The sequence below is a fragment of the Sebastes fasciatus genome, chromosome 15 (assembly GCF_043250625.1).
Source record: "Sebastes fasciatus isolate fSebFas1 chromosome 15, fSebFas1.pri, whole genome shotgun sequence".
Lineage (NCBI taxonomy): Eukaryota > Metazoa > Chordata > Actinopteri > Perciformes > Sebastidae > Sebastes > Sebastes fasciatus.
The window spans coordinates 27,507,750-27,529,126 of NC_133809.1; the positions used below are offsets into that span (position 1 = coordinate 27,507,750).

The 21,377-nt window shown below is 39.4% G+C and overlaps 2 protein-coding genes across 2 annotated transcripts; both read left to right on the forward strand.

The window, feature by feature from the left end:
• The first annotated feature begins 964 nt into the window (after positions 1 to 964).
• Positions 965 to 11,383, forward strand: LOC141783189 (V-type proton ATPase subunit C 1-B-like). Its single transcript, XM_074660304.1, has 14 exons — positions 965 to 1,348; positions 1,562 to 1,763; positions 2,283 to 2,350; positions 3,610 to 3,695; positions 4,245 to 4,339; positions 4,932 to 5,023; positions 5,113 to 5,208; positions 5,309 to 5,377; positions 6,941 to 7,033; positions 7,127 to 7,214; positions 7,303 to 7,400; positions 7,487 to 7,616; positions 10,458 to 10,905; positions 10,973 to 11,383. Exons 2-13 carry the CDS (start codon positions 1,635 to 1,637, stop codon positions 10,545 to 10,547), a joined length of 1,134 nt encoding a protein of 377 aa, XP_074516405.1. The 5' UTR covers positions 965 to 1,348; positions 1,562 to 1,634; the 3' UTR covers positions 10,548 to 10,905; positions 10,973 to 11,383.
• Positions 11,384 to 16,526: 5,143 nt separating this feature from the next.
• Positions 16,527 to 18,650, forward strand: kcnf1b (potassium voltage-gated channel, subfamily F, member 1b). The gene has a single exon (XM_074660408.1). It carries the CDS (start codon positions 16,706 to 16,708, stop codon positions 18,032 to 18,034), a length of 1,329 nt encoding a protein of 442 aa, XP_074516509.1. The 5' UTR covers positions 16,527 to 16,705; the 3' UTR covers positions 18,035 to 18,650.
• The last annotated feature ends 2,727 nt before the right edge of the window (positions 18,651 to 21,377 follow it).

Below are 21,377 nucleotides of genomic sequence, written 5' to 3' on the forward strand. Positions count from 1 at the left end.
TCATATATATAATATATATATATATAATATATATATTATATAATATATATATATTTTATATAATATATATATATATAATATATATATATTATATATATAATATATATATATATATATATTATATATATAATATATATATCTATATTATATATACATAATATTATATATATAATATAATATTAATAATTAAATAATTAAAGTTTGTGACCCGGCCACCATGTTGAGATCAGTTGAGGAAATACCAAGCACCGCCCACCAGCCGGAGCAAACTTTCTCATTTTACAGCTAAACAGTACACTACAAGATGTTTCTGAAAACATTTGAGGAGAGAAATAGGAATTACAGTAACAGAATATTGATTCATATTTGATCAGCGATGCTTAGTTTGACCGTTTGATCGGAGTTCGCGAGTGATTGACAGCTGCCTCCGTTCAATGAACAGCCAATTGGAACGCTCTCTCTCAATGAAATGACCTGTGATTGGCCAAAGTCTCCTGTCACGGGCTAGATTTTTGTAAAGCATGAAAACAGAGCCATGAGGAGGTGTAGAATTCTAGTTATCTTTCAGAACACTTGAATTACAATATGCTGAAAGGTTATTATGGGAGGTTTATATTATATATTATAATATATTATATTAGTGTGGCTTAATATATACACTTTCTTACAAAGTTTTAACACTGTTTTAAACAAGTAAAAACAGCAATTTGTTTGTAATATAATATATATATTATAAACAATATTATACTTATACTAACTACTACTACTATTATTAACAATATAAAAAAATATCTCCTTTCGGAACTTTATTATTGATAAAAATGATAAAACACTACAAAAGGTTAGGTATTTATTTTACACACTTTGTTGAATAGCATAACTTTAATCTACTGTTTAACTTGACTATATGTAGTTAGCCAGAAATGTTTCTGTCACCGTTTTAAATTTCAAACAAAATATCAGTGTGTTATGCATTTCTTAACTGTGCAAATGTAGGCTAGCTCTTTCACACACACATAGACTATCGTAAATTGTAAATCCAATGTTGTTTTAGGCTGCAGGCTTTTTTAAATTGTTCCCATACATAAATATTTAAACAAATTAAACTTATCTTTTTTTCTTTTTTCTTTTAACTTTGAGGAACATGCAGAGCGACAGCAAAGTTGCAAATTGAAAGTCAACTAATTTAGGTAACGTCTACTCAAATCACCTGAGGTGATGTAACAGCTTCTTGTGATCCTAGAAGGCAGTGGGCCGGCTGTCAGCCAGTCTCAGGTGGAGCTGCTGCTCAGACTTTCCAACATTCACAGTGGGACTGACACAGGGCGGTCATGAAGATAACCTGACGGTAAGAATCCTTGCTTTCAATTAGGATTTCTTTTCATTTTGTAGTTTCTTTTATTTGACTTCAAGTTGCCATAAGGGACAATGTTAATATGATACTCAATGACTTGGAAACAGAAATAGAATACTATAAACAAAAAACAGTCATGTTAAAGCCTATATATGCTTTCGATGATGGAGTTCATCTTACTATATGTTTGTCTGCTCTGGGTCACAGTCTATTTGGTGCCAAAGCCTGTTCTTGTTGGGAGGATTTTGCCTGGAGGTCTCTTTGTGAAGCACTGGGAGTCATGACAGACCTATGGTTGATTTCTGTCCCTCTGGACAAGACCACTTTGACCAGTGTAGAGAAACTCAAGCGCACCATTGCCAAAACCAACCTGGCCTCCTGCTGCAAGTTCTCCATTCCAGATCTCAAGGTGAGGCTGTGTATCGTCTGTCCTAATGAAAGAGCCCGAGGGGGCCAAGCAAACCATAGGGATTAAATATGTACATAAGGACTGGATATGGAAGGGCCTGTTGTGAGAACAGCATTGTTAAAAACAAACAAGCGAGTAGAGTATGTTAGTTTTGCGTTTATACCAGTACAGTAGAGTGTGGTTGAGGAGGATGATGGTGTTTGGTGTCCTTCTCCTGTGAAGGGATGAAGGCTCAGGTTGCTCTCTACAGTTTGAGGCAAAATTTCCACCCGACCCATTTCACTCAACGTGATCAATGTTCACCTCGGCTGCCAGGAACCTTAACAGCAGTTTGTCATTTGAGTTCAAACATGAAACGTGTGTGGTATTGAATATAACATATGCGGACATATGAGGCTGAATCTTAAAAGCCAGTATACGTTCAAAAGTCATTATACATGCAGGACTGCTCCATGTCAAATCCATGATACATCACCAGCCACAGTAACACTGACTGTGCTGTCTCTGCTGTGACCCCAGGTGGGAATACTGGACAGTCTGCTCAGCATGGCGGATGATCTCTCCAGGCTCGACACACTGACCGAAAGGTAATAAAAAGTCCAACAATCATGAACCAAACTGAATATGTTGCCCAACAGAGCGCTCCAGGGATGACGTATTTTTTGTAGGCCAACCAGGAAGTTAGCATCACACTGGGTTCCCTCAACAAAAAGCCAATGGGATTTTTCCATTTATTGATGTAAACTCAAAAAACTCATTGACTTCCAGATAAGGGAACCAGAAGTGCTAAAATGCTAACACATTTCCGGGTTTTAGGACTCATTCCTGTAGCACTCCATATGTTGATGCACATGAAACCTGTGTGTCTCAATGGTCATCCATTGCACGTTTGTAACTTAAAGGGGAACTACGTCCATTTTCAAAATTCATACGTTATTTCTACAGTCTAAGACAGTCCAAAAAATATTAGTAAACATAAACAACTCTCTTCCAAATCCAAAAACTAGAGTGCTAAAACTCAAATTTGTGATGTCATATGGTATAAAGTGTGGAGCTGCTTTGGAATTCAAAACGTGAGTGGTGTTCCCCTTTAATGTGCAGCCTTGTCCTTAATTAAAACTTGTAACTGTGAGCCTGTATGTGCTCCACACCATGATTAATTGATGGTCAGGGGCAGCTGACAGTTAGTTTTCCCTCCTGATTTTAAATTCATTGTTGGTATATCTGAGCTGACGCGGTGTAAGTGAGGATGTCATGGCCTATTTGCGACATAAATGTAGATCAAACCAGGGGATTTTGTCTGAGTGGCAATACACAAGGCACATTTTATTTCAATTTGCACAACGGAAATATATCTTTAATTCTATTTTATTGTATTTTTTTTTATTTTTTTATCTAGTTTAAAGTAGTAGTTGGTATGTACATTTATATAGAGATTTGTAAATACAGCGTTTTTCGTACCTATCTCATCTTTTTGTGTGAGTGATGCACGTTTTTTGTGATCTAGGGATCTTGTGGTGTTAAAGTCTACCTACCTAACTACCTACCTACCTGTCTACCTACTTACCTACCTATCGACCTACCTACCTACCTACCTATTGTAATTTAGCCCAGACTTGTTTTTATTCAGTTTGATGCATTGTTTTCTGAATCTCTCTTCAGCTAGAGGTCTTTACGTGGATAAATAAAACCCTTATTGGACATTTATAGTTCATTGTGGGCCTCAGTGCCAGAATTAGAAGGAAAGAGATTTTCAGGAAATGAGCCAATAAATGATTCAAATTATATCTAAATAATTAACGTGAGTAAACCCTAATGATATTTTTCCCGTTGCTTGTCTGCTCAGCGTGATTAAAAAAACACATCAGTGTATGAGGGAGGTGATGGAGCAGTCCGGTGACAAAGTGCTGGAAAACGCCTTAGCCAATGGAGGTGAGTCACACACAAACACACACATGCTGATGCACATGGCTGAGGGTGTTAATTACATCGTATAGAAACTCATTAAGTAAGTGCGTAGAAACCCCAGGCTATGTGCACGCTGCAAACGAGACTCAGAGCTGCTTAAAGCGAGCTCCATATGCATATATACACACAAACATCCACAGAGATAACACAGCCTACACTGGTCCCTTTATCTTGTATTAGCCTCTTACATAAAGGCAGTAACTGCTGCCCAACACAAACCAGGCTAACCAGTGTCTCTGATCACTTTCCCCATCAGACCACGGCGTGAATCAGACAGCCGTCGTGTCGCCCCTGAAAGCTTACCTCAAGTCTCTGAGGGGTATTTTTTATCCGCTGGCAATTTGCTCTTTGAGCTGGAGTGCAGTGCCGTGTGTGACTCCTTCTAAAAAGTGTGCATTTTTACAGTGCTTTCACGCTTGTGTTTTCTGAATGACACTCGTATTCTACTGTGTGGTGGTGGTGTGTGTTTCCAGATGGTTTCTAGTTATGACTTCTTGTGTGTGTGTTTCTCAGTGGACCTGATGAGCTACACCACCAAGTTTCAGTGGGACAAAGCCAAGTATCCCACAGCTCTGCCTCTCTCCAGCCTGGCAGACATCATCGGCAAGGTACTAACCCATGAAAATGAGCATATGTACATATAGGAAAACATGTAAATAGAGTTATTACAGTCATAATCTTCACCTCAAAGGAGTTCTCCTGCAATTTATTATTCGCAGTTGGGAGACGCAAAAGAAACAGTGAAAGTCCAACAAAGTCTCACGGGAGTTTGTGAAATAGTTACGGAATTTAATCTATTTGATTCGTCTACATAGACACAAATTACATTTATTTTTTTTCGTGATGCTTTCAAGGTATTTTTCATGCTTTTTCCTACGAATGTCCGGCAACACGTGACGCACAAGTCAATTTCCACTCCGGTCTTTTCAAAATAAAACTACTTAGTTAGGTTTAGGAAAAGATTGACTTGGTTAGACTTAGGCAACAAAACTACTTAGTTAGGTTTAGGAGAATATCGTAGTTTGGGTTTAAATGGTGGGGGGGGGGAGGCAGGAGGTTCTAGTAGAAATCCAAAATACAAGTATGCACTTGAAAATAAGCATAATAGGTCCTCTTTAAAGATATTTAATGCGTTCTTATCTTGGACTAGTTTTGAGGTAATCACATGTACTCCTGATGTTTACATGTCATGTGTGTCAGGAAGTTTCCCAGATGGAGACGGAATTAAAATCTCGAGCTGCAGCCTACAACAGTGTGAAAACGAGCTTGCAAAGCCTCGAGAAAATACTAGCGTGAGTGACGTCAGTTACATATTAAGCAAAAATACATCATTATATTACTGTAACTATAAAATCATTAACTGGAGTGTCTGTCTTTCCAGCGGGACTTTGCAAACTCGCAGTCTGAATGACATAGTGAAGAAGGAAGACCTGGTGGTCTCAGAGTACCTCACCACTCTACTGGTAGTGGTGACCAGGTCGGTGACACAAAGGTTATTCTACCCTCATTTTACGGCGTAACACAAGAGTTTGTGCGTGTATATTCATGTGTTGTTCTTTACGTGTTTTTGGTCACAGAGGGAGCTACCGGCAGTGGGAGGAGACCTATGAATCTCTGTCAAAGTTTGTGGTTCCGCGGTCCAGCAGGTGAGCTTTCTTTATGCACTCTTGGCTGTAAGACAAGCCATTCCACTTGATCTCGGTAGACTTGCACCAGAAAAGCTCAGAGTACCTGTTCTCAGCATCTAAAAGGTCAGGCTAAGTAAGCACAGGTGTTCCATTACCGGCAGAAAGTAAGAGTCCGTGTAGCTTGGATCAGTTGCAGGAAAGGAAATGTTTTGTTTTGTTTTGTTTTTCTGAGGAAAAGTTGTATTCAACTAAAATTTTAAATATTTTAATGCTTTATGACATCATGCCAGAACCTGAGTAGCATACCTTACAAGAAAAATAAAATGCTTGGTAGTGAAGAAGTAAAAAGTGCTGTCAAACCCAAATTTGTTTTCAAACAGGAAAAACACATTTGAGTCCTGTACAGCAGCCCTCCAGTTTTAAGCAACAGATGAAGTCTTGACTGTTCCTCCGCATTACATCACAGTTTAGAGTCTCACTAATATGGGCTTTTGAAAGTTGATGCTGGTATTAGGGCTGTCAATCAATTAAAATAGTTAATCGTGATTAATCGCACAGTTTTTATCTGTTCAAAATGTACCTTAAAGGGAGACTTGTCAAGTATTTACTACTTTTATCAACATGGGAGTGGACAAATATGCTTGCTTTATGTATATGTATATTTATTATTGAAAATCAATTAACAACACAAAACAATGACAAATATTGTCCAGAAACCCTCACAGGTACTGCATTTAACATAAAAAATATGCTCAAATCATAACATGGCAAACTGCAGCCCAACAGGCAACAACAGCTGTCAGTGTGTCAGTGTGCTGACTTGACTATGACTTGCCCAAAACTGCATGTGATTATCATAAAGTTGACATGTCTGTAAAGGGGAGACTCGTGGGTACCCATAGAACCCATTTTCATTCACATATCTTGAGGTCAAAGGTCAAGAGACCCCTTTGAAATGGCAAAATTTAGTGATTCCCATCATAGCTACACCCATAAGTAGAGCTTTAATCAGCCAGGATTATTGAAAATACAGGCCTTTAAATTAAGATAAAGATCATTTTTAGGGATTTTATTGTCTTTATTAGAACAGCTGGAGAATAAAGAGGGGGGGGGGGGGGGGGGGGGGGTGACATTCACGAAGGGCCATGGATCGAGTTCAAACCTGGGCCGCTTTCCAGGATTCAGCCTGGGGCGCACGCTCTATACCGGGTGAGCCCAGGTCAAGGTCACCCCAGGGTCTTTGAATTAATGAATGTACCAAGACTATTGACAAAGTCAAAAATGGCTCTGTTAACCTTACTGTATGCGGCACACCCCTTTTTCCTTTGTTCCATTTCCAGTTTTAACTTACGGTTGCTCTTGCTGGCTATAGTAAATACAAGTAAAAGTCGCCGTCCTGATCGGTTCACACAACCTGCAACACATTTATGAGGAGGTCATAGGGCCTGACAACACCTGACTGTGTGTAATAGTGTAACAAACCAAATGAGTCTTCATGTGACTCTGTTTTCACAGCATAATTGTCGCATGTTGTCACGTGTCGCTCTAATTTCCTGTCATTATATCTTGTGTGACCATCAGGAAGCTGTACGAGGATGGAATGGGAGCCATTTTCTCAGTTACACTTTTCAAAAGAGCCGTGTGTGAATTCAAAGCCGAAGCCCAGGAGAGCAAGTAAGCAGGACGGATTGCCAGGGAGTACCACATCAAGTCAAAGCTGTGTTGTCTGTTTGTCAATTACCATAGTGTAGCCTATGATCCACACAGGTTCATCGTGCGCGAGTATATCTTTGATCTGGAGGCGAAGCAGCAGCAGGAGATGAGGCAGCAAAGTTTTCACAAGAAAGAACAATATGTGAGTTCAACATCATGCTCTATAGAGTTTTTTTTAGGATTTGAGTGTATGTTATAGTATATTATAAATGTGAATACCTCCTCCATAGGGAGTCTTTGTGCGTTGGCTGAAGGTGAATTTCAGCTCGGTGTTTGTTGCCTGGATTCACTTGAAGGCATTGAGGGTGTTTGTTGAATCAGTTCTCAGGTCAGTGCTGGTGATTTCCCCTTAAAAAAATGGCATGTGATTCATATTCTTGTGAGTAGTCTCATGATGAGGATGTCTCTTGCTAGGTATGGACTACCGGTGAACTATCAGGCTCTTGTGCTGCACACAGACAGTAAGCGTTCAAAGAAACTGAGGGAAGAACTCGCTGACCTGTTCAAACATCTGGACCCCACCACCTCCGGCAGCAAGACAGATGTAAGAGGCCAAATCTGCTTTCACTGCTTCAAATGTTGCTTATAATTATGTCATTATTTCATCTAAAGCACAGAAGAAAAGACATAAAGACACAATGTACAAATTCTTGAGCATGAGTGTTCACTCTTGGCCCCGGGATCAGCATGTGTGAGAAAACAATGTCAACGCATGGTCCAATTAGTAGCTTTTTCCGAAGCTCTCAATCCCAGTCTTCATCAGCCTATAGAACTGACTCAGGTGACCTAATTGTAAAATATCAGTCACATGATGACACCTAAGCCAGTTCCAATTAAAAGTGATAATGGAGTTTTAAATGAATGCAGGAAATGTCCGTTTTTCTACTCTGTCGTGGATACATGTGACACAACCATAGACTTTATATAAGAAGTGGACGTAGTCACTGTGACGTCACCCATTGGTTTGTGGACTACGGATTTGAAGCCTCGAGTTCGGCATTTTGGCTTTCGCCATCTTGTTTTTTTGCAACCAGACCGCTGAATAGGATATTTTTAGGTGATTAATATGATAAAATTAACTTTCATGAACTGAAAACACACGGTGAAAGGGTTAGAGTTTTAAGACAACTCCCATGATCACAAGGTAGCATCCCCTGCTTTATGGTCTATTTGACTCTAAATGGGACCATAATTTACTAAATGAACATCATGCTGTTTTGAAGAAGACTTGAAACTAGTGATTGAGACCATAAACTCATGTTTACAATGTTTACTGAGGTAATAAATCAAGTGAGAAGTAGGCTCATTTTCTCATAGACTTCTATACAATCAGACTTCTTTTTGCAACCAGAGGAGTCGCCCCCTGCTGGATGTTAGTGCAAGTTTAAGGCACTTCAGCATTGGCTTCACCTTTCAGACCCTAGAGGTTTCTGCCTGGACACAATAGTGTGTCAGCCTATAGCCAAACATATGTTTGAGGTCATTTAGAAACAGTGATGCCAATACATTGTCACTGAGCAATCACAAGTTATTTTTCAACTGTAAAATGTCCACAGTACATATCTTGGTCACAATTCTAAGATAGCCCAATTTAAAGTATCATATATCTTATCCAAATATATATATGACAGTAAATATATAACACCTACTTTTACTTTTGATACTTTAGCTGATAATACTTCTGTACTTTTACTTTTACCCTGTGTTTTTAAACCTATAGTAGCACTACGAAGCAGTGTTTTATGAGTGAGTCCCGCTATGCACGCGGATAACGCAATACACAGTCTGGCCAATGCATAGTTTCAAATTATTCCAGTGATCTACAGGCGGCACTAATTTAATAAAAAAACAGCAATGCGCTATCAGAGGTAGGGAAGAAGGTTGAGGTTTCACAACGTTGTGCACATTCGTTAGACCTCGAGGGTAGACACAGTGGCTTTTGGTGAGTAACACTGAATGTAAGCATAGCTTTTATTTGTTTACAATAAAACTTCACAGGGTGCCTTTAAACCTGCATTAGTTTATATCTCTTAACCACTTCAGGGCAGCACACTAAGCTGTAAACACAACACCGACACACCGTCGCCTTATAAAGCTGCTGTGGGGAATATGTTGGCAAACAGTTGCATATTTGCACATCCAACAGACGCAGAGCATCATTAGCATTCATCTAAAGGGCTGTTTCTGGTGACCTGAGGCCTGTACTACAAAGCGAGTTCAACATACCCAAGGTATTTCCTCTTAATCTGGCTTATCTAACCCTAACAAACGAGATCCCGCTAAACGGTCCTCCAAAGGTGGTGATCAACTCGGTTAATCAACTCTGGGTCTGATGTGTAAGTATTGCAATTCGATATTACAATTTATTGCGAATTTTGATAACTTTTTTAACACTAGACCTAGGGACTTCTAGAAACTTTTTACTTTGGAAAATAACTGAATTAATATAGTAAAAATGTTTGATTTTCAGCATTTATGTAGTCAGAGATGTCCTGAAGTCAAATATATCAGTCATTGTCAGGCATTATTTATAAGATTTTTTTCCAGCAACCCAAAAATCAAAGAATAAAGACATTTCCCTCACAATGTAGTGGCATTTTCTATTTATTTATTTATTTATTTATAAGGGATATGTAATGTTTTATAATTCTGGTAAATATAATTCACCCAATCTTATTATCATATATATATTTTGGATATACAGTTCCCTTTTGTTAACACCTTATTTTGAAAACCAGACATATACTTCCGCTAACTTCGCCGGGTCCGTCTCTAGCTCTCCCGTAAGCTCCGTTCTCTTTATACATCCATGATGAGCTCCATCGGGGCCGTTTGAATGCATTTAACATACAGTTGTAGCGTCGGCCCATTTGACCTCGGATATGCGAGTGAAGGCTGGTTCGACCACATGTTACCGCGATACGATAACGTTTACTGTCCGTGACAGAGTTAGCATGCAGCTTTAGCCATGATGTCTAGCTCTGCTTTTCCTGTCAATGTGTGAATCCCAAAGTATTTTCATACTTTACTGTATGTGTAGTGTTTACCACTGTGGATTTAAAATGTAAGGGTGCAGGTCGTATCCACACCAACCCTCCGCCGTTTTCTACTTTCTCGTTTGGGCTTGCGGCGGTTTGTTTTGGTTGACGGATGCGGAACGGATATGACGTCACGATACTCAGACTACAACAATACAAGCGGTTACTTCCTTTTACCTCCGCATAGACTCAAATTAAGCAAATATATCGATTCTGGCATTAAAAATATATTTAAAAGTTGCGATACATAGGTGAATCGGTTGAATCGATGGTGCACAGACAAATACTCCTGCAGTACAATGATTAAATGTGTTTTCCGTCTTCTCCTGTCTCCCTCTGCCGATCAGGTGAGCTGTGACATCCCAGGAATCTGTCAGCATGAGTACCTCTCCTATATCTGCTACCACGTCAACACCAATCTGCTGGAGATCAGCTAGCAGTCAACGAAGAGCGGACCAGCACAATGACCAAGCAATGAGGGCCCTGCCGCTCACCTGGTGGAGTGGACCAGTGAGAGCCAGGAGCCTTAAGACCCGCAACTCTGAAATAAAACACGTCTAGTGATCCTAATCTTGGTTTTCAACATGTCTCATGAGCCAGAGATAACTGGACCCTTGGACAACAGCAATGTAAATAATCTTGTCAGGTGAACAGTAGATGGATTTGGGTCCTCTTCACCGCAGTATCAGCTGGACTACACTTTGTGATGTGCTGCACGTGGAACTGTGGAACCATTTAAATATGCAACAACGTACTGTAAATATTAATGTCAGCATGAGGCTTCAAGCATTTTCAGTGAGCACAGCAGCTCTCTTCATGCACAGATGCACATTATTCAACAGCAGTCCAGTAATTTTTTTAGTGCATTATACAGTATATTCTGAAGGGAAAGTATATCATGACTCTGTACATATCATTTTTCTTTTAACATATATATTTGTTCAGAATGTTTTTAAATGTAATGCTATGGTGAACTCAGATCCTTCACTTAAGTTAAAGTACCAATAGAGTAGTCTATATAGTAGTAAATAGTCTATATAGTAGTTTTCATTGTTAGTGGTGGGGTTACAGTAACTATGGGTGTCGCCAATCCATCCATCCATTCATCCATTATCTGTAACCACTTATCCTATTCAGGGTCGCGGGGGGGCTGGAGCTGATCCCAGCTGATACTGGGCGATGGCGTGGTACACCCTGGACAGGTCGTCAGACTATCACAGGGCTGACACATAGAGACAGACAACCATTCACACTCACATTCAAACCTACGGGCAATTTAGAGTCTACAATGAACCTAACCTGCATGTCTTTGGACTGTGGGAGGAAGCTGGAGCACCTGGAGAAAACCCATGCTAACACGGGGAGAACATGCAAACTCCTAATTCAACCAGCACTGAAATATAACTTTAAAGGAACAGTGTGTAGGATTTCGGGGGATCTAATAGCAGAAAAAAATATTCATAACTGTGTTTTCATTAGTGTTTAATCAACTTAAACTAAGAATCATTGTGTTTTTGTTAGCTTAGAATGAGCACCTTCATATCTACATAGGAAGCGGGTCCTCTTCAAGGAGTCCGCCATGTTGCTCTGCCATGTTTCCACAGTAACCCAGAACGGACAAACCAAACTCTGACTCTAGAAAGAGCCTTTGGCGTTTGTATGTCACCTGAAGGCCACCGTAGTTCTCCGACACGCTTGTGAACCTGTGGTAACGTGAGCCGCAGAGTGCAAAACCGTGGTACCGCCAGCCGTCGTCTGACTTCATAACTGCGGGTCACGTTACCGCAGTCTTGGAAAGGGAGGAGTGAACAGAGGGGTAATCAGTTGGTTGCAATCTGCAACCACAACACTAGATGCTACCAAATCCTACACACTGTGCCTTTCAGTAAAAGTATAGAAGTATTATCAGCTAAATGTCCTTAATATATCAAAGAAAACACACTTGTTCTGCAGAAAAATTACCCATGTGACTAACATATTATTATGTATGATATATCATATAGCCTGATGCATCAGGGTGTACAAACATTTTACTGTTGAAGTTAAAAGTCAAGCTGGTTTTAAAGGGGAACTCGACGCAAATTTTACATATCAATGTCTGTTTACAGTTCTTGGGGAGCACAATTGCATATGTGAAAAAAGTTGTATAAAGCCTTTTGTTGCTCCAGAGGGAGCTGAAGTCTGGTAAATTGCCTCAAGTGATGTCACTTGAGTTAGCATCGGTTGGGGCTGAAGACTACAAGTTTGAAAATGAAATAAATCTGGAGGTATGGAGTTAGAGAGCAGTGAGCTTACTAGACCTCTGTAGCCTTCTCCTCATCTCTGCTTGAGGCTAGAGGCTCGAGGCTCAGTAGTTGCTAGTATAATAACACACTTCCGACTGAACTGTCATCGGTCAAGTTGCATTGTGGGTAATGTAGGAAGGAAGAAGAATGTGTGGAATAAAAAATGATTTCTCTGGTTCTGCTGCATCGATTTTGATCCGTTATTGAAAAGCTGTCCATCGTGAGTCCGTCTTATAGACTGTATATAAAGACGACGCGTCTCCACTTCCTCCCACTGTAAGGAAGTAAAGACAGAATATCCCGGATACGGGAGGAGCCATGTTGGGAAGAGCCATGTTGAGATTTTGACGTCATTTGGAGCCAGAGTCTGCGCAGTAGTAATCGGGCAGTGGAGCCGTGGTATCGAGGTCACCCGATTGAACAAATCGCGAGCCGAGCACGGCCGCAGTTTGAAACACACAGCTGCCAATCATGACGTCTCATCCCCTTTTTATAGCATCAAATAATGAATTAAAACCAAACTTATCAGATAAATGAACACTTGAACATACATCAGCGTGATAAGAACTACACTAAAATGAAAGAAACAATCTTTTGAAAAATTTGTTTGACATGAAGTTTGACTTTTTAGTTTGGCCCATGTCCCATCCGCTAAAATGGAGGGGGCGAGATTTATGACAGATACTGCAGCCAGCCACCAGGGGGCGATCGAAATGTTTCGGCTTCACTTTTGGGGAGCTGTCATGTCGTCCATCTTTAAATACAGTCTATGTTCTGACTGTGTTATTGGAGTGCTAAATCTGTGGAGGACTCTTTTAACCACTGTACATACAGTTTGGTAGTTTGGTTCTGTGATTCCCGACCTGGCCGTCACAAGATAAATCTGAGAGGTCCTGAGATGATTAATGAAGTAGGAATGAAGAAAAAAAAAGACAAATTTGCTGCAGTTTTTTTTTTTTTTATGTTTTAATTTTTCTTTGTTTCTCTTTTTGTGAAATATTGGGAAGTTTTACCTCAAACTGGGCCTCAAACTTTTATTTAAATGGAATCATGAAAGTAGTTTGGCAAAAATCTGACTTTGGTGTAACTGCTATCAACTCATATATCTGAGACGTGACAACGAGCCCCAGCTACACTGCTTTTTTTTTTGCAAAAGATCACAAGCCAAAAAGAGTAAGATTATTTAAAATCTTTTGCCGGATAACTAACCAGAAAATTCAGCTGGCGGATACAGTGGTAGAAGTGGTTCTCAACCAAGATTTTGGTTGTTAGATATGATTAAGACCAGAATTATATTGTTGTCAAAGGAGGAAGTGAAACCTATGATCAGAATAGTCACTCTTATGACTCTTATTCACATTGGGCTCACTTCTATAGTGAACAGGTGTTATCATAGGTTCTGATCATAGGTTTCACGTCCTCCTTTGACAACAATATAATTCTGGTCTTAATCATATCTAACAACCAAAATCTTTTTAGATGCCTTAAGCAAAATCGTATCAAATGGGGGTCCGTGACCTGATGTGAATCAATTTAGGGGTCCCCGGACCCCTGGCTGAGAACCACTGCAAAAAGTATAAAATATATTAAGTTGCATGAAAAATAAATACTCAAAGTACCAGTGCCACAAAATAGTACTTAAGTAGCACATGAGTAAATGTACTAAACTGTTACTTTCCACCACTGAATGCTATACACTACATGATCACCAGAGTGCACTATCTCCCATGGTGTCCATTTTGTGTTGTGATAGTGGCAGTTTACATTTGTTGGATCCTGAGGCCTGTACTACGAAGTGAGTTCAACATACCCAGGGTATCTTCTCGTTATCTGACTTAACTAACCCTAACAACCGAGATCATGCTAAACGGTCCTACGAAGGTGGCTATCAACTCGATAAATCAACCCAGGGTTTCTCAGTCTGGTTATGAGCACACATTTTTACAAAGGAAGAGTAAACTATATTAGACAAATACGAAGAAGTTAAACTCATAATCCAGACTAAAAGTAACACAGTTGAAGCTGCCAAATGCAGGAAGAACAGCTGGCAAAAGAAAAAACTCCAGATGTGTGAATGCGTAAATTAACAGACTTAATAATTTAACGGAACACTCAAAAGTCAGATATAGTCATCTAGATATAAATGAATTCAACACCAGCCTATTGTGTAGGAAGGTACTGTAAACGACTGTAGGAAAAATAATGAAATACAACAGTGCCTATAAACAATGATAAAGGTCTGCCGGTGTCTCTTTCTTAACCGTCTTGACTTGTGGAGCTTCACAAACCTGCCACCACAGAGGAAGCACATAGTGACAGCTTCATCTGCACTGGTGAGTTTGGGAAGTTCCTCATCGTTGCTGTCGTCTTCTTCTAAGTGTTGCCGCACTGGTTTGGGCTCTGGAAGCAGGTTTGGTGCAGAAGTGTGTTCAGTGTGTTCAGCTGTGGTGCTGCAGCTTCCTGGGATGTTTGGCTGGTTGAGAGGATGTCTTCTCAGGATAAAGGAAGAGTCCTGCCCTGGAACGGTAAACTAATGATGAATGTTTATTATGTATATTATTCAAGACAGTAGCTAATTAGATGTTGATGTTGATAATTAGAAATATCATCAGTCAACTTGATGTCAATATTCGTCTTCTAAATAAGAGTCTTACTTTCTTTAGTCAACTGAAACATCTCTGCTGTGGAGCTTGTCCTCCTCATCCTCTTGACTGCTGGGAGAGGTAGGGTGTCGGTTGGGGTGGCTGTTTAGGGATCAGACTCTCCTGATGGGGTCTGGAAGAAAGTTTGGTGCAGAAGTGTGTTCAGTGTGTTCATCTGTGGTGCTGCAGCTTCCTGGGATGATCGGTTGCTTGACATCCACTCTCAGGTGCCCCAGGAGACACAGAGGATATAAAAGATATAAAAAAAAAAAAATCATGAATATTTTATATAATATAATCAACATAGAGTATGTAATGTATCTTATCACAACTTTATGTCACTGCTCTGGTCAGGAGAGCGCATTTCTTCTTCATCGTCACGGAAACTCTGGATGTTCTGCGGGAACGTTGAGTCTCGGTCTTCCGCGCTGTCTTCTCTCTCCGGTGGGCCATCTGCACCTGAGTAAAAAACAAATAACAAAGTGAGAAAGATCAATATGATATGAATTACTGATAATAATGTTGATAATGTTATTAATGATTTCCATACCTGTATCTCAAGTCATCGTCACCTCAGTAACAAAAACAAAGAAATCAAAGTACAAAAGAGTGAGTAATCTTTACTTATTAAATAAGTGCTATTAAATGAATAATCAGGTGTATAAGTAAGCTGTGTCTTTATTAGACTATTGTAGGTCACTTACCAAGTCACAATCTTGTACTTACCTTTGTCCACAAATGATGTCCACTGAATTTCAGGCCAGCATGGCACATATATAGTAGGAGCCAGTTGAGGCATTTCAGTGAGCAGTGATTGGGGTAATCAGGCCTGGATCAGGAAGAGGGGTCTCCTCTTAAGACCAGGCCTGAGAGGAGAGTCATATATATCTGATCTCAACATGGCTGCCAAGTCACAAACTTTCTAGTTTTTACAGCTAAACAGTACACTACTAGATGTTTCTGAAATAGGCATTACAGTAACAGAATTTTGATTCATATTTGATAAGCGCTGCCTAGTTTGTGCGTTTGAACAGAGTTTGTGAGTGATTGACAGCTGCTCAGAGACGAGATGGCTCCAGCTCGGCTCTGATTGGTTGTTTTCCTCCAGTCTGTGAAATCTTGCAGATGCCTTTAGGAGCACTGGAGGACACCTGAGGACACAGAGGCACATGGATATAGTAACTGTTTTATAAAAATAACTTTTGAATCATATTTGCTCCAATTCTATTTACTGCACCTTTAAAAAGTACTACAAGCTCTGTACATGTTTCTGATTGAGTAAAAAATGTGTTGAAAAAGAATGTGAATGTATTTGTTATATTGTGATTATTTAGTTTATTTGTGAAAAATGTAATATCCCAATAATATGTCATTTATCTTTGGCAATGATGTGACCTGAACGTTCATGCCAATAAAGCTTATTTGAATTTCAGAGAGAGAGAGAGAGAGGGAGGGAGAAAGAGAGAGAGAGAGAGAGAGAGAGAGAGAGAGGTGTGAAGTGTTAGGTAAAGCTTTGCCTCTCAAGCTGTGTTCCATTCATTCAGTGTGCATGGAACAGTCAGAAGAGGAAACATTTTACGCGCAGACATAATGGACATCAACTGTGGTTAGTGCGCTTTACTTTAACATTAAAGGACACATATTTAATCAGTCAAACATTTCAGTAAAATGTGGACAGTTCCGAAGCCCAAATATCGAACTGGTTCCTGCGACGAAGGGGAGATAGCTGTGAACATCGGCGGAGTCCGGGTGCTGCTGTTCGGGGACGTGTTGAACCGCTACCCGGAGAGCAGACTGACGGAGCTGCTCAACTGCTCATCAACTCACAACTCTGAAGAAGTCATCTCCTCTCTCTGTGACGACTTCGATCCTTACAAAAAGGAGTTCTACTTCGACCGAGACCCCGATGCCTTCAAGTGCATCATCGACGTCTACTACTTCGACGAGATCCACATCAAACCCGGCATCTGCCCCATCTGCTTCATCAAGGAGATGGAGTTCTGGAGGATCGACCAAAGTGTTTTAGACGAATGCTGCAGAAGTTACCTGAGCGAGAAGGAAGAAGAGCTGACTGAGATCGCAGACAAAGTGAAAGTGCTCCTCCTGGAGGATCTGGACGCGGACCGGTGCATTACGCGCAGCCAGCGGTGCCAGATGTTCCTCTGGAGGCTGATGGAGAAACCCGGTTCCTCTCGGGCGGCACGCGTCATCGCCATCGCGTCCTTCCTCTCCGTGCTGGTGTCTGCGGTGGTTATGTGCGTTGGGACGATCCCGGAGCTCCAGGTGGAGGACTCCGAGGGGAAACTGTCGGAGCACCCGATCCTGGAGGCGATCGAGACCGCCTGCATGCTGTGGTTCACCGCGGAGTACCTGCTGCGCCTCGCGTCCTCTCCGGACAAGCTCGGCTTCTTGCTCTCCTTCATGAACATCATAGACTTCCTGGCCATCGTGCCCTTCTACGTGGTGCTGTGTCTCACCCACCTCGGCACCACGTCCATGTTGGAGCTCACTAACGTGCAGCAGGCGGTGCAGGCGCTCCGGATCTTGCGGATCGCGCGTGTTTTCAAGCTGGCGCGCCACTCCTCCGGGCTGCAGACGCTCACCTACGCGCTCAAGAATAGCCTGAAGGAGCTGGGGCTGCTGCTCATGTACATGGGGGTGGGGATCTTCGTGTTCTCGGCGCTGGCCTACACCCTGGAGCAGAGCCACCCGGAGACGCTGTTCAGGAGCATCCCGCAGTCCTTCTGGTGGGCCATTATTACCATGACGACGGTGGGATACGGAGACATCTACCCGAAGACCACGCTGGGGAAGTGCAACGCGGCCGTGAGCTTCCTGTGCGGGGTGATCGCCATCGCGTTGCCGATCCACCCGATCATTAATAACTTTGTGGTGTTCTACAACAAGCAGAGGGTGTTGGAGACCGCGGCGAAGCACGAGCTGGAGCTGATGGAGCTCAAGTCTGGAGGGGACGCGCGCAAGAAGAGCACGAGTTAAAGTTTAGGGCGAGACTGTGCAGACGTTGACATTTGGACACAGAGACTGTTTACGGGACATTTGGACAGCTTCATGCAAGTGAGACACCTGTACATATAGAGCCATAACTGAGATGTTGTCTTTATACAGCTGTGTTGTTTCTGTTTCTGTTGCTGCTTATTCCATGGTGCAGTTATTTCGTCCAAAACTCTTCTTGTTATTGTGAAGGCTGTTGTTGTTATTGAATTAAAAGTTGTGCATTAAAAAAAAACTGTACATACACTTGTGCATATGAATCATTAAAGCATCAATAGCTCATAACTCATGGACAAGGTGGATAAAAACAATACAGCTTTTTTTCCCTTTGGAGGACAGTACAAATCATGTTGTAATATATATAAACATTAAACAAAAGTCAACAAACCCTCCCAAACTTTAGGCTTCATTGCCTTGAGGTTATTTAAATACTTTATCTAAAATTAGACTTGATTTGACCAGACTCCTCTGGTTACTTTGTCCAAATTAAAGTGAGAGAAATCTGAATTTGTGGATTTTCAGGCCTCAGTGAAAAAAATCTGATGGAGTTTTATAGCATCTGTGTCAAAATGTTTAGAAATCTGAAAGCATTTTAGCCAATAAAAACATTGTGACACCTGCATTGGATTCAGTATTTAAGAAGCTTCATGTTAACGCAGCACCACTGAGGGTAGAGGATCTCACAGGACACTGGATCATGTTACATTTAGTCCATTTTAATGAATATATATATATGTGTGTGTGTGTGTGTGTTTCCATGCTTTAGTGGCAAATGTATGAGATAGAGACTTAGATTGGACGATTGTGGGTGTATGTATAGCTGCCATCATTTTAAGAAATGCCTTATTGGAAAATTACTAGGGCTGTCAATCGATTTAAATATTTAATCACATGATTATCCATAGTTAATCACGATTAATCACAAATTAATCGCACATTTTTTATCTGTTCAAAATGTACCTTAAAGGGAGATTTGTCAAGTATTTAATACTCTTATCAACATGGTAGTGGGTAAATATGCTGCTTTATGCACATTTTTGTATATATTTATTATTGGAAATCAATTAACAAAAGAAAATATTTACATTTAGCATAAAAAATACACTCAAATCATAACAAACTGCAGCCCAACAGGCAACAACAGCTGTCCGTGTGTCAGTGTGCTGACTTGACTTGCCCCAAACTGCATGTGATTATCATAAAGTGGGCATGTCTGTAAAGGGGAGACTCGTGGGTACCCATAAAACCCATTTTCATTCACATATCTTGAGGTCAAAAGGTCAAGGGACCCCTTTGACAATGACCATGCCAGTTTTTCTTCGCCAAAATTTAGAGTAAGTTTGGAGCATTATTTAACCTCCTTCGTGACAAGCTAGTATGACATGGTTGGTACCAACTGATTCCTTATGTTTTTCTAGTTTCATATGATACCAGCCTAAAAATTGCATGTTGCGTTAAATGCGCTAAAGAAATTAGTGGCGTTAAAAACAAATTTGCATTAACGCATTATTATCGCGTTAACTTTGACAGCCCTAAAAATTAGATAATAATAAATAGGAATAAAATATGACTACTGAGTCTGAGTCACAAATCGCAGCCCCCGGAAATGGGTGTGTGACTAATCAGATTAACCTAAAGTTGATTTTAGAGGAATAGTTTTGTGTTCATATTTTGTGCCCTGTGTGTCTGCCTGACCCCACTGGCCAGAGGGTAAATGTGATTATTAATTCAGTTGGGACAGATAGGGAACTTCAAAAAATCAAGCTTCCAATGCCATGAGAAGTTGTGCTTTCATGATACTTTCTCAAAAGAAGAAGAAGAAGAAGAAGAAGAAGAAGAAGAAGAAGAAGAAAGAAAGAAGAAAGGCACTTTATTGATCCCCGAGGTGAAATTACATTTTTCACTCTGCTATATTTACACAGTACACACAGGCCGGAAATACACACACACATACACAAAAAAAAAAAAGTAAAAAGGATTAAAAAAAGTGTTCTCATTTATTAATATTTAGTCCAGGAGACATCTAACCCAACCAGACATTAACCACATGTGACTGCTATTGATTACACCATCCCATCCTCCGGAGATGTGAACATACAGTATCTTTTAGATGGACGCAAGCCATATGACCACTATCAGCCTATAGCCACATTTTCACAAATTGCATTTTCAAATCTTTTTTATGAAAATATACTAAGTGTTGGGGTCATTCAAAACTGAATACAAAAGAGATTGAGCTATTTTTCTTGATGAGGCATTCACCCAAAAGATAGAGTTAAACAGTGATGTAGGGAGTAGTCAGATCCTTTAAGTTAAATAAGTAATACTGCTATATAGAAATACTCCATTACAAGTAAAAGTCCTGCATTGAAAATACAAGTAAAAGTAAGTATTATTAGCTAAATGTATTTCAGTATCAAAAGTAAAAGTATAGAAAAATGGCCCCTGTGAATGTTTTAATATAACATATAATATTACTTATTTGTTCTAACTGGATGCATTCATGTGTTAGCAGCATTTAACTGTTGTAGCGGATTGAAATGGAGATGATTTAATCAATATAATAAAAATAATAATAAATAATAGTTTTTAAGGATTTTGCTTTGTTACTATATATATATATATATATATATATATATACATACATATACAGTATACTGTTTATATACTGTTTATATTATATATATATATATATATATATATATATATAGTAAAAAAGTAAAATCCTTAAAAAGATGTTGGAAATGGAAATGATGAAATTAATAAAATAATATGCTCCCATTAATAAGAAGCTTTTAAAAATATATATACATATTGAGAAGTGATTTAAAAGCGGATTGAGCTGGAGATTATTTTATCTATATAATAATAATAATAATAATAATAATTATTATTATTATTATTATTATTATTGTTATTATTATTATTATTATTATTAAAGTAATAGAGTTTATTTATACAGTACTTTTGAAAATAAAGTTACAAAGTGCTTTATACAGTTGAACCAGGAACACACACATTTCAGGATGCAATGAAATAAATCAGACTATTCCAAGAATACAATATATATATATATATATATATACATATATATATATATATATATACATATATATATATATATATATATTTATTTATATACAATATATATATATTTATTTATATACAATATATATATATTTTATAATTTATATACATATATATATATAATATATTTAAAAAACAAACAATTTCCTTAAAAAGATAAGGAAATAAAATAATGTGCTCCCATTAATAAAAAGCTTTTTTTTAAAAAAGATACGTATTATATTGTTACATATACGTAACA

Excerpts from the sequence above, each read along its gene's own strand:
- LOC141783189 (XM_074660304.1), top strand. The coding sequence starts at position 1,635 with ATGACAGACCTATGGTTGATTTCTGTCCCTCTGGACAAGACCACTTTG. Across the intron at positions 3,696-4,244 it reads AAACGCCTTAGCCAATGGAG|TGGACCTGATGAGCTACACC; the intron begins GTGAGTCACACA and ends TGTGTTTCTCAG. Across the intron at positions 7,401-7,486 it reads TTTGTTGAATCAGTTCTCAG|GTATGGACTACCGGTGAACT; the intron begins GTCAGTGCTGGT and ends GTCTCTTGCTAG.
- kcnf1b (XM_074660408.1), top strand. The coding sequence starts at position 16,706 with ATGTGGACAGTTCCGAAGCCCAAATATCGAACTGGTTCCTGCGACGAA.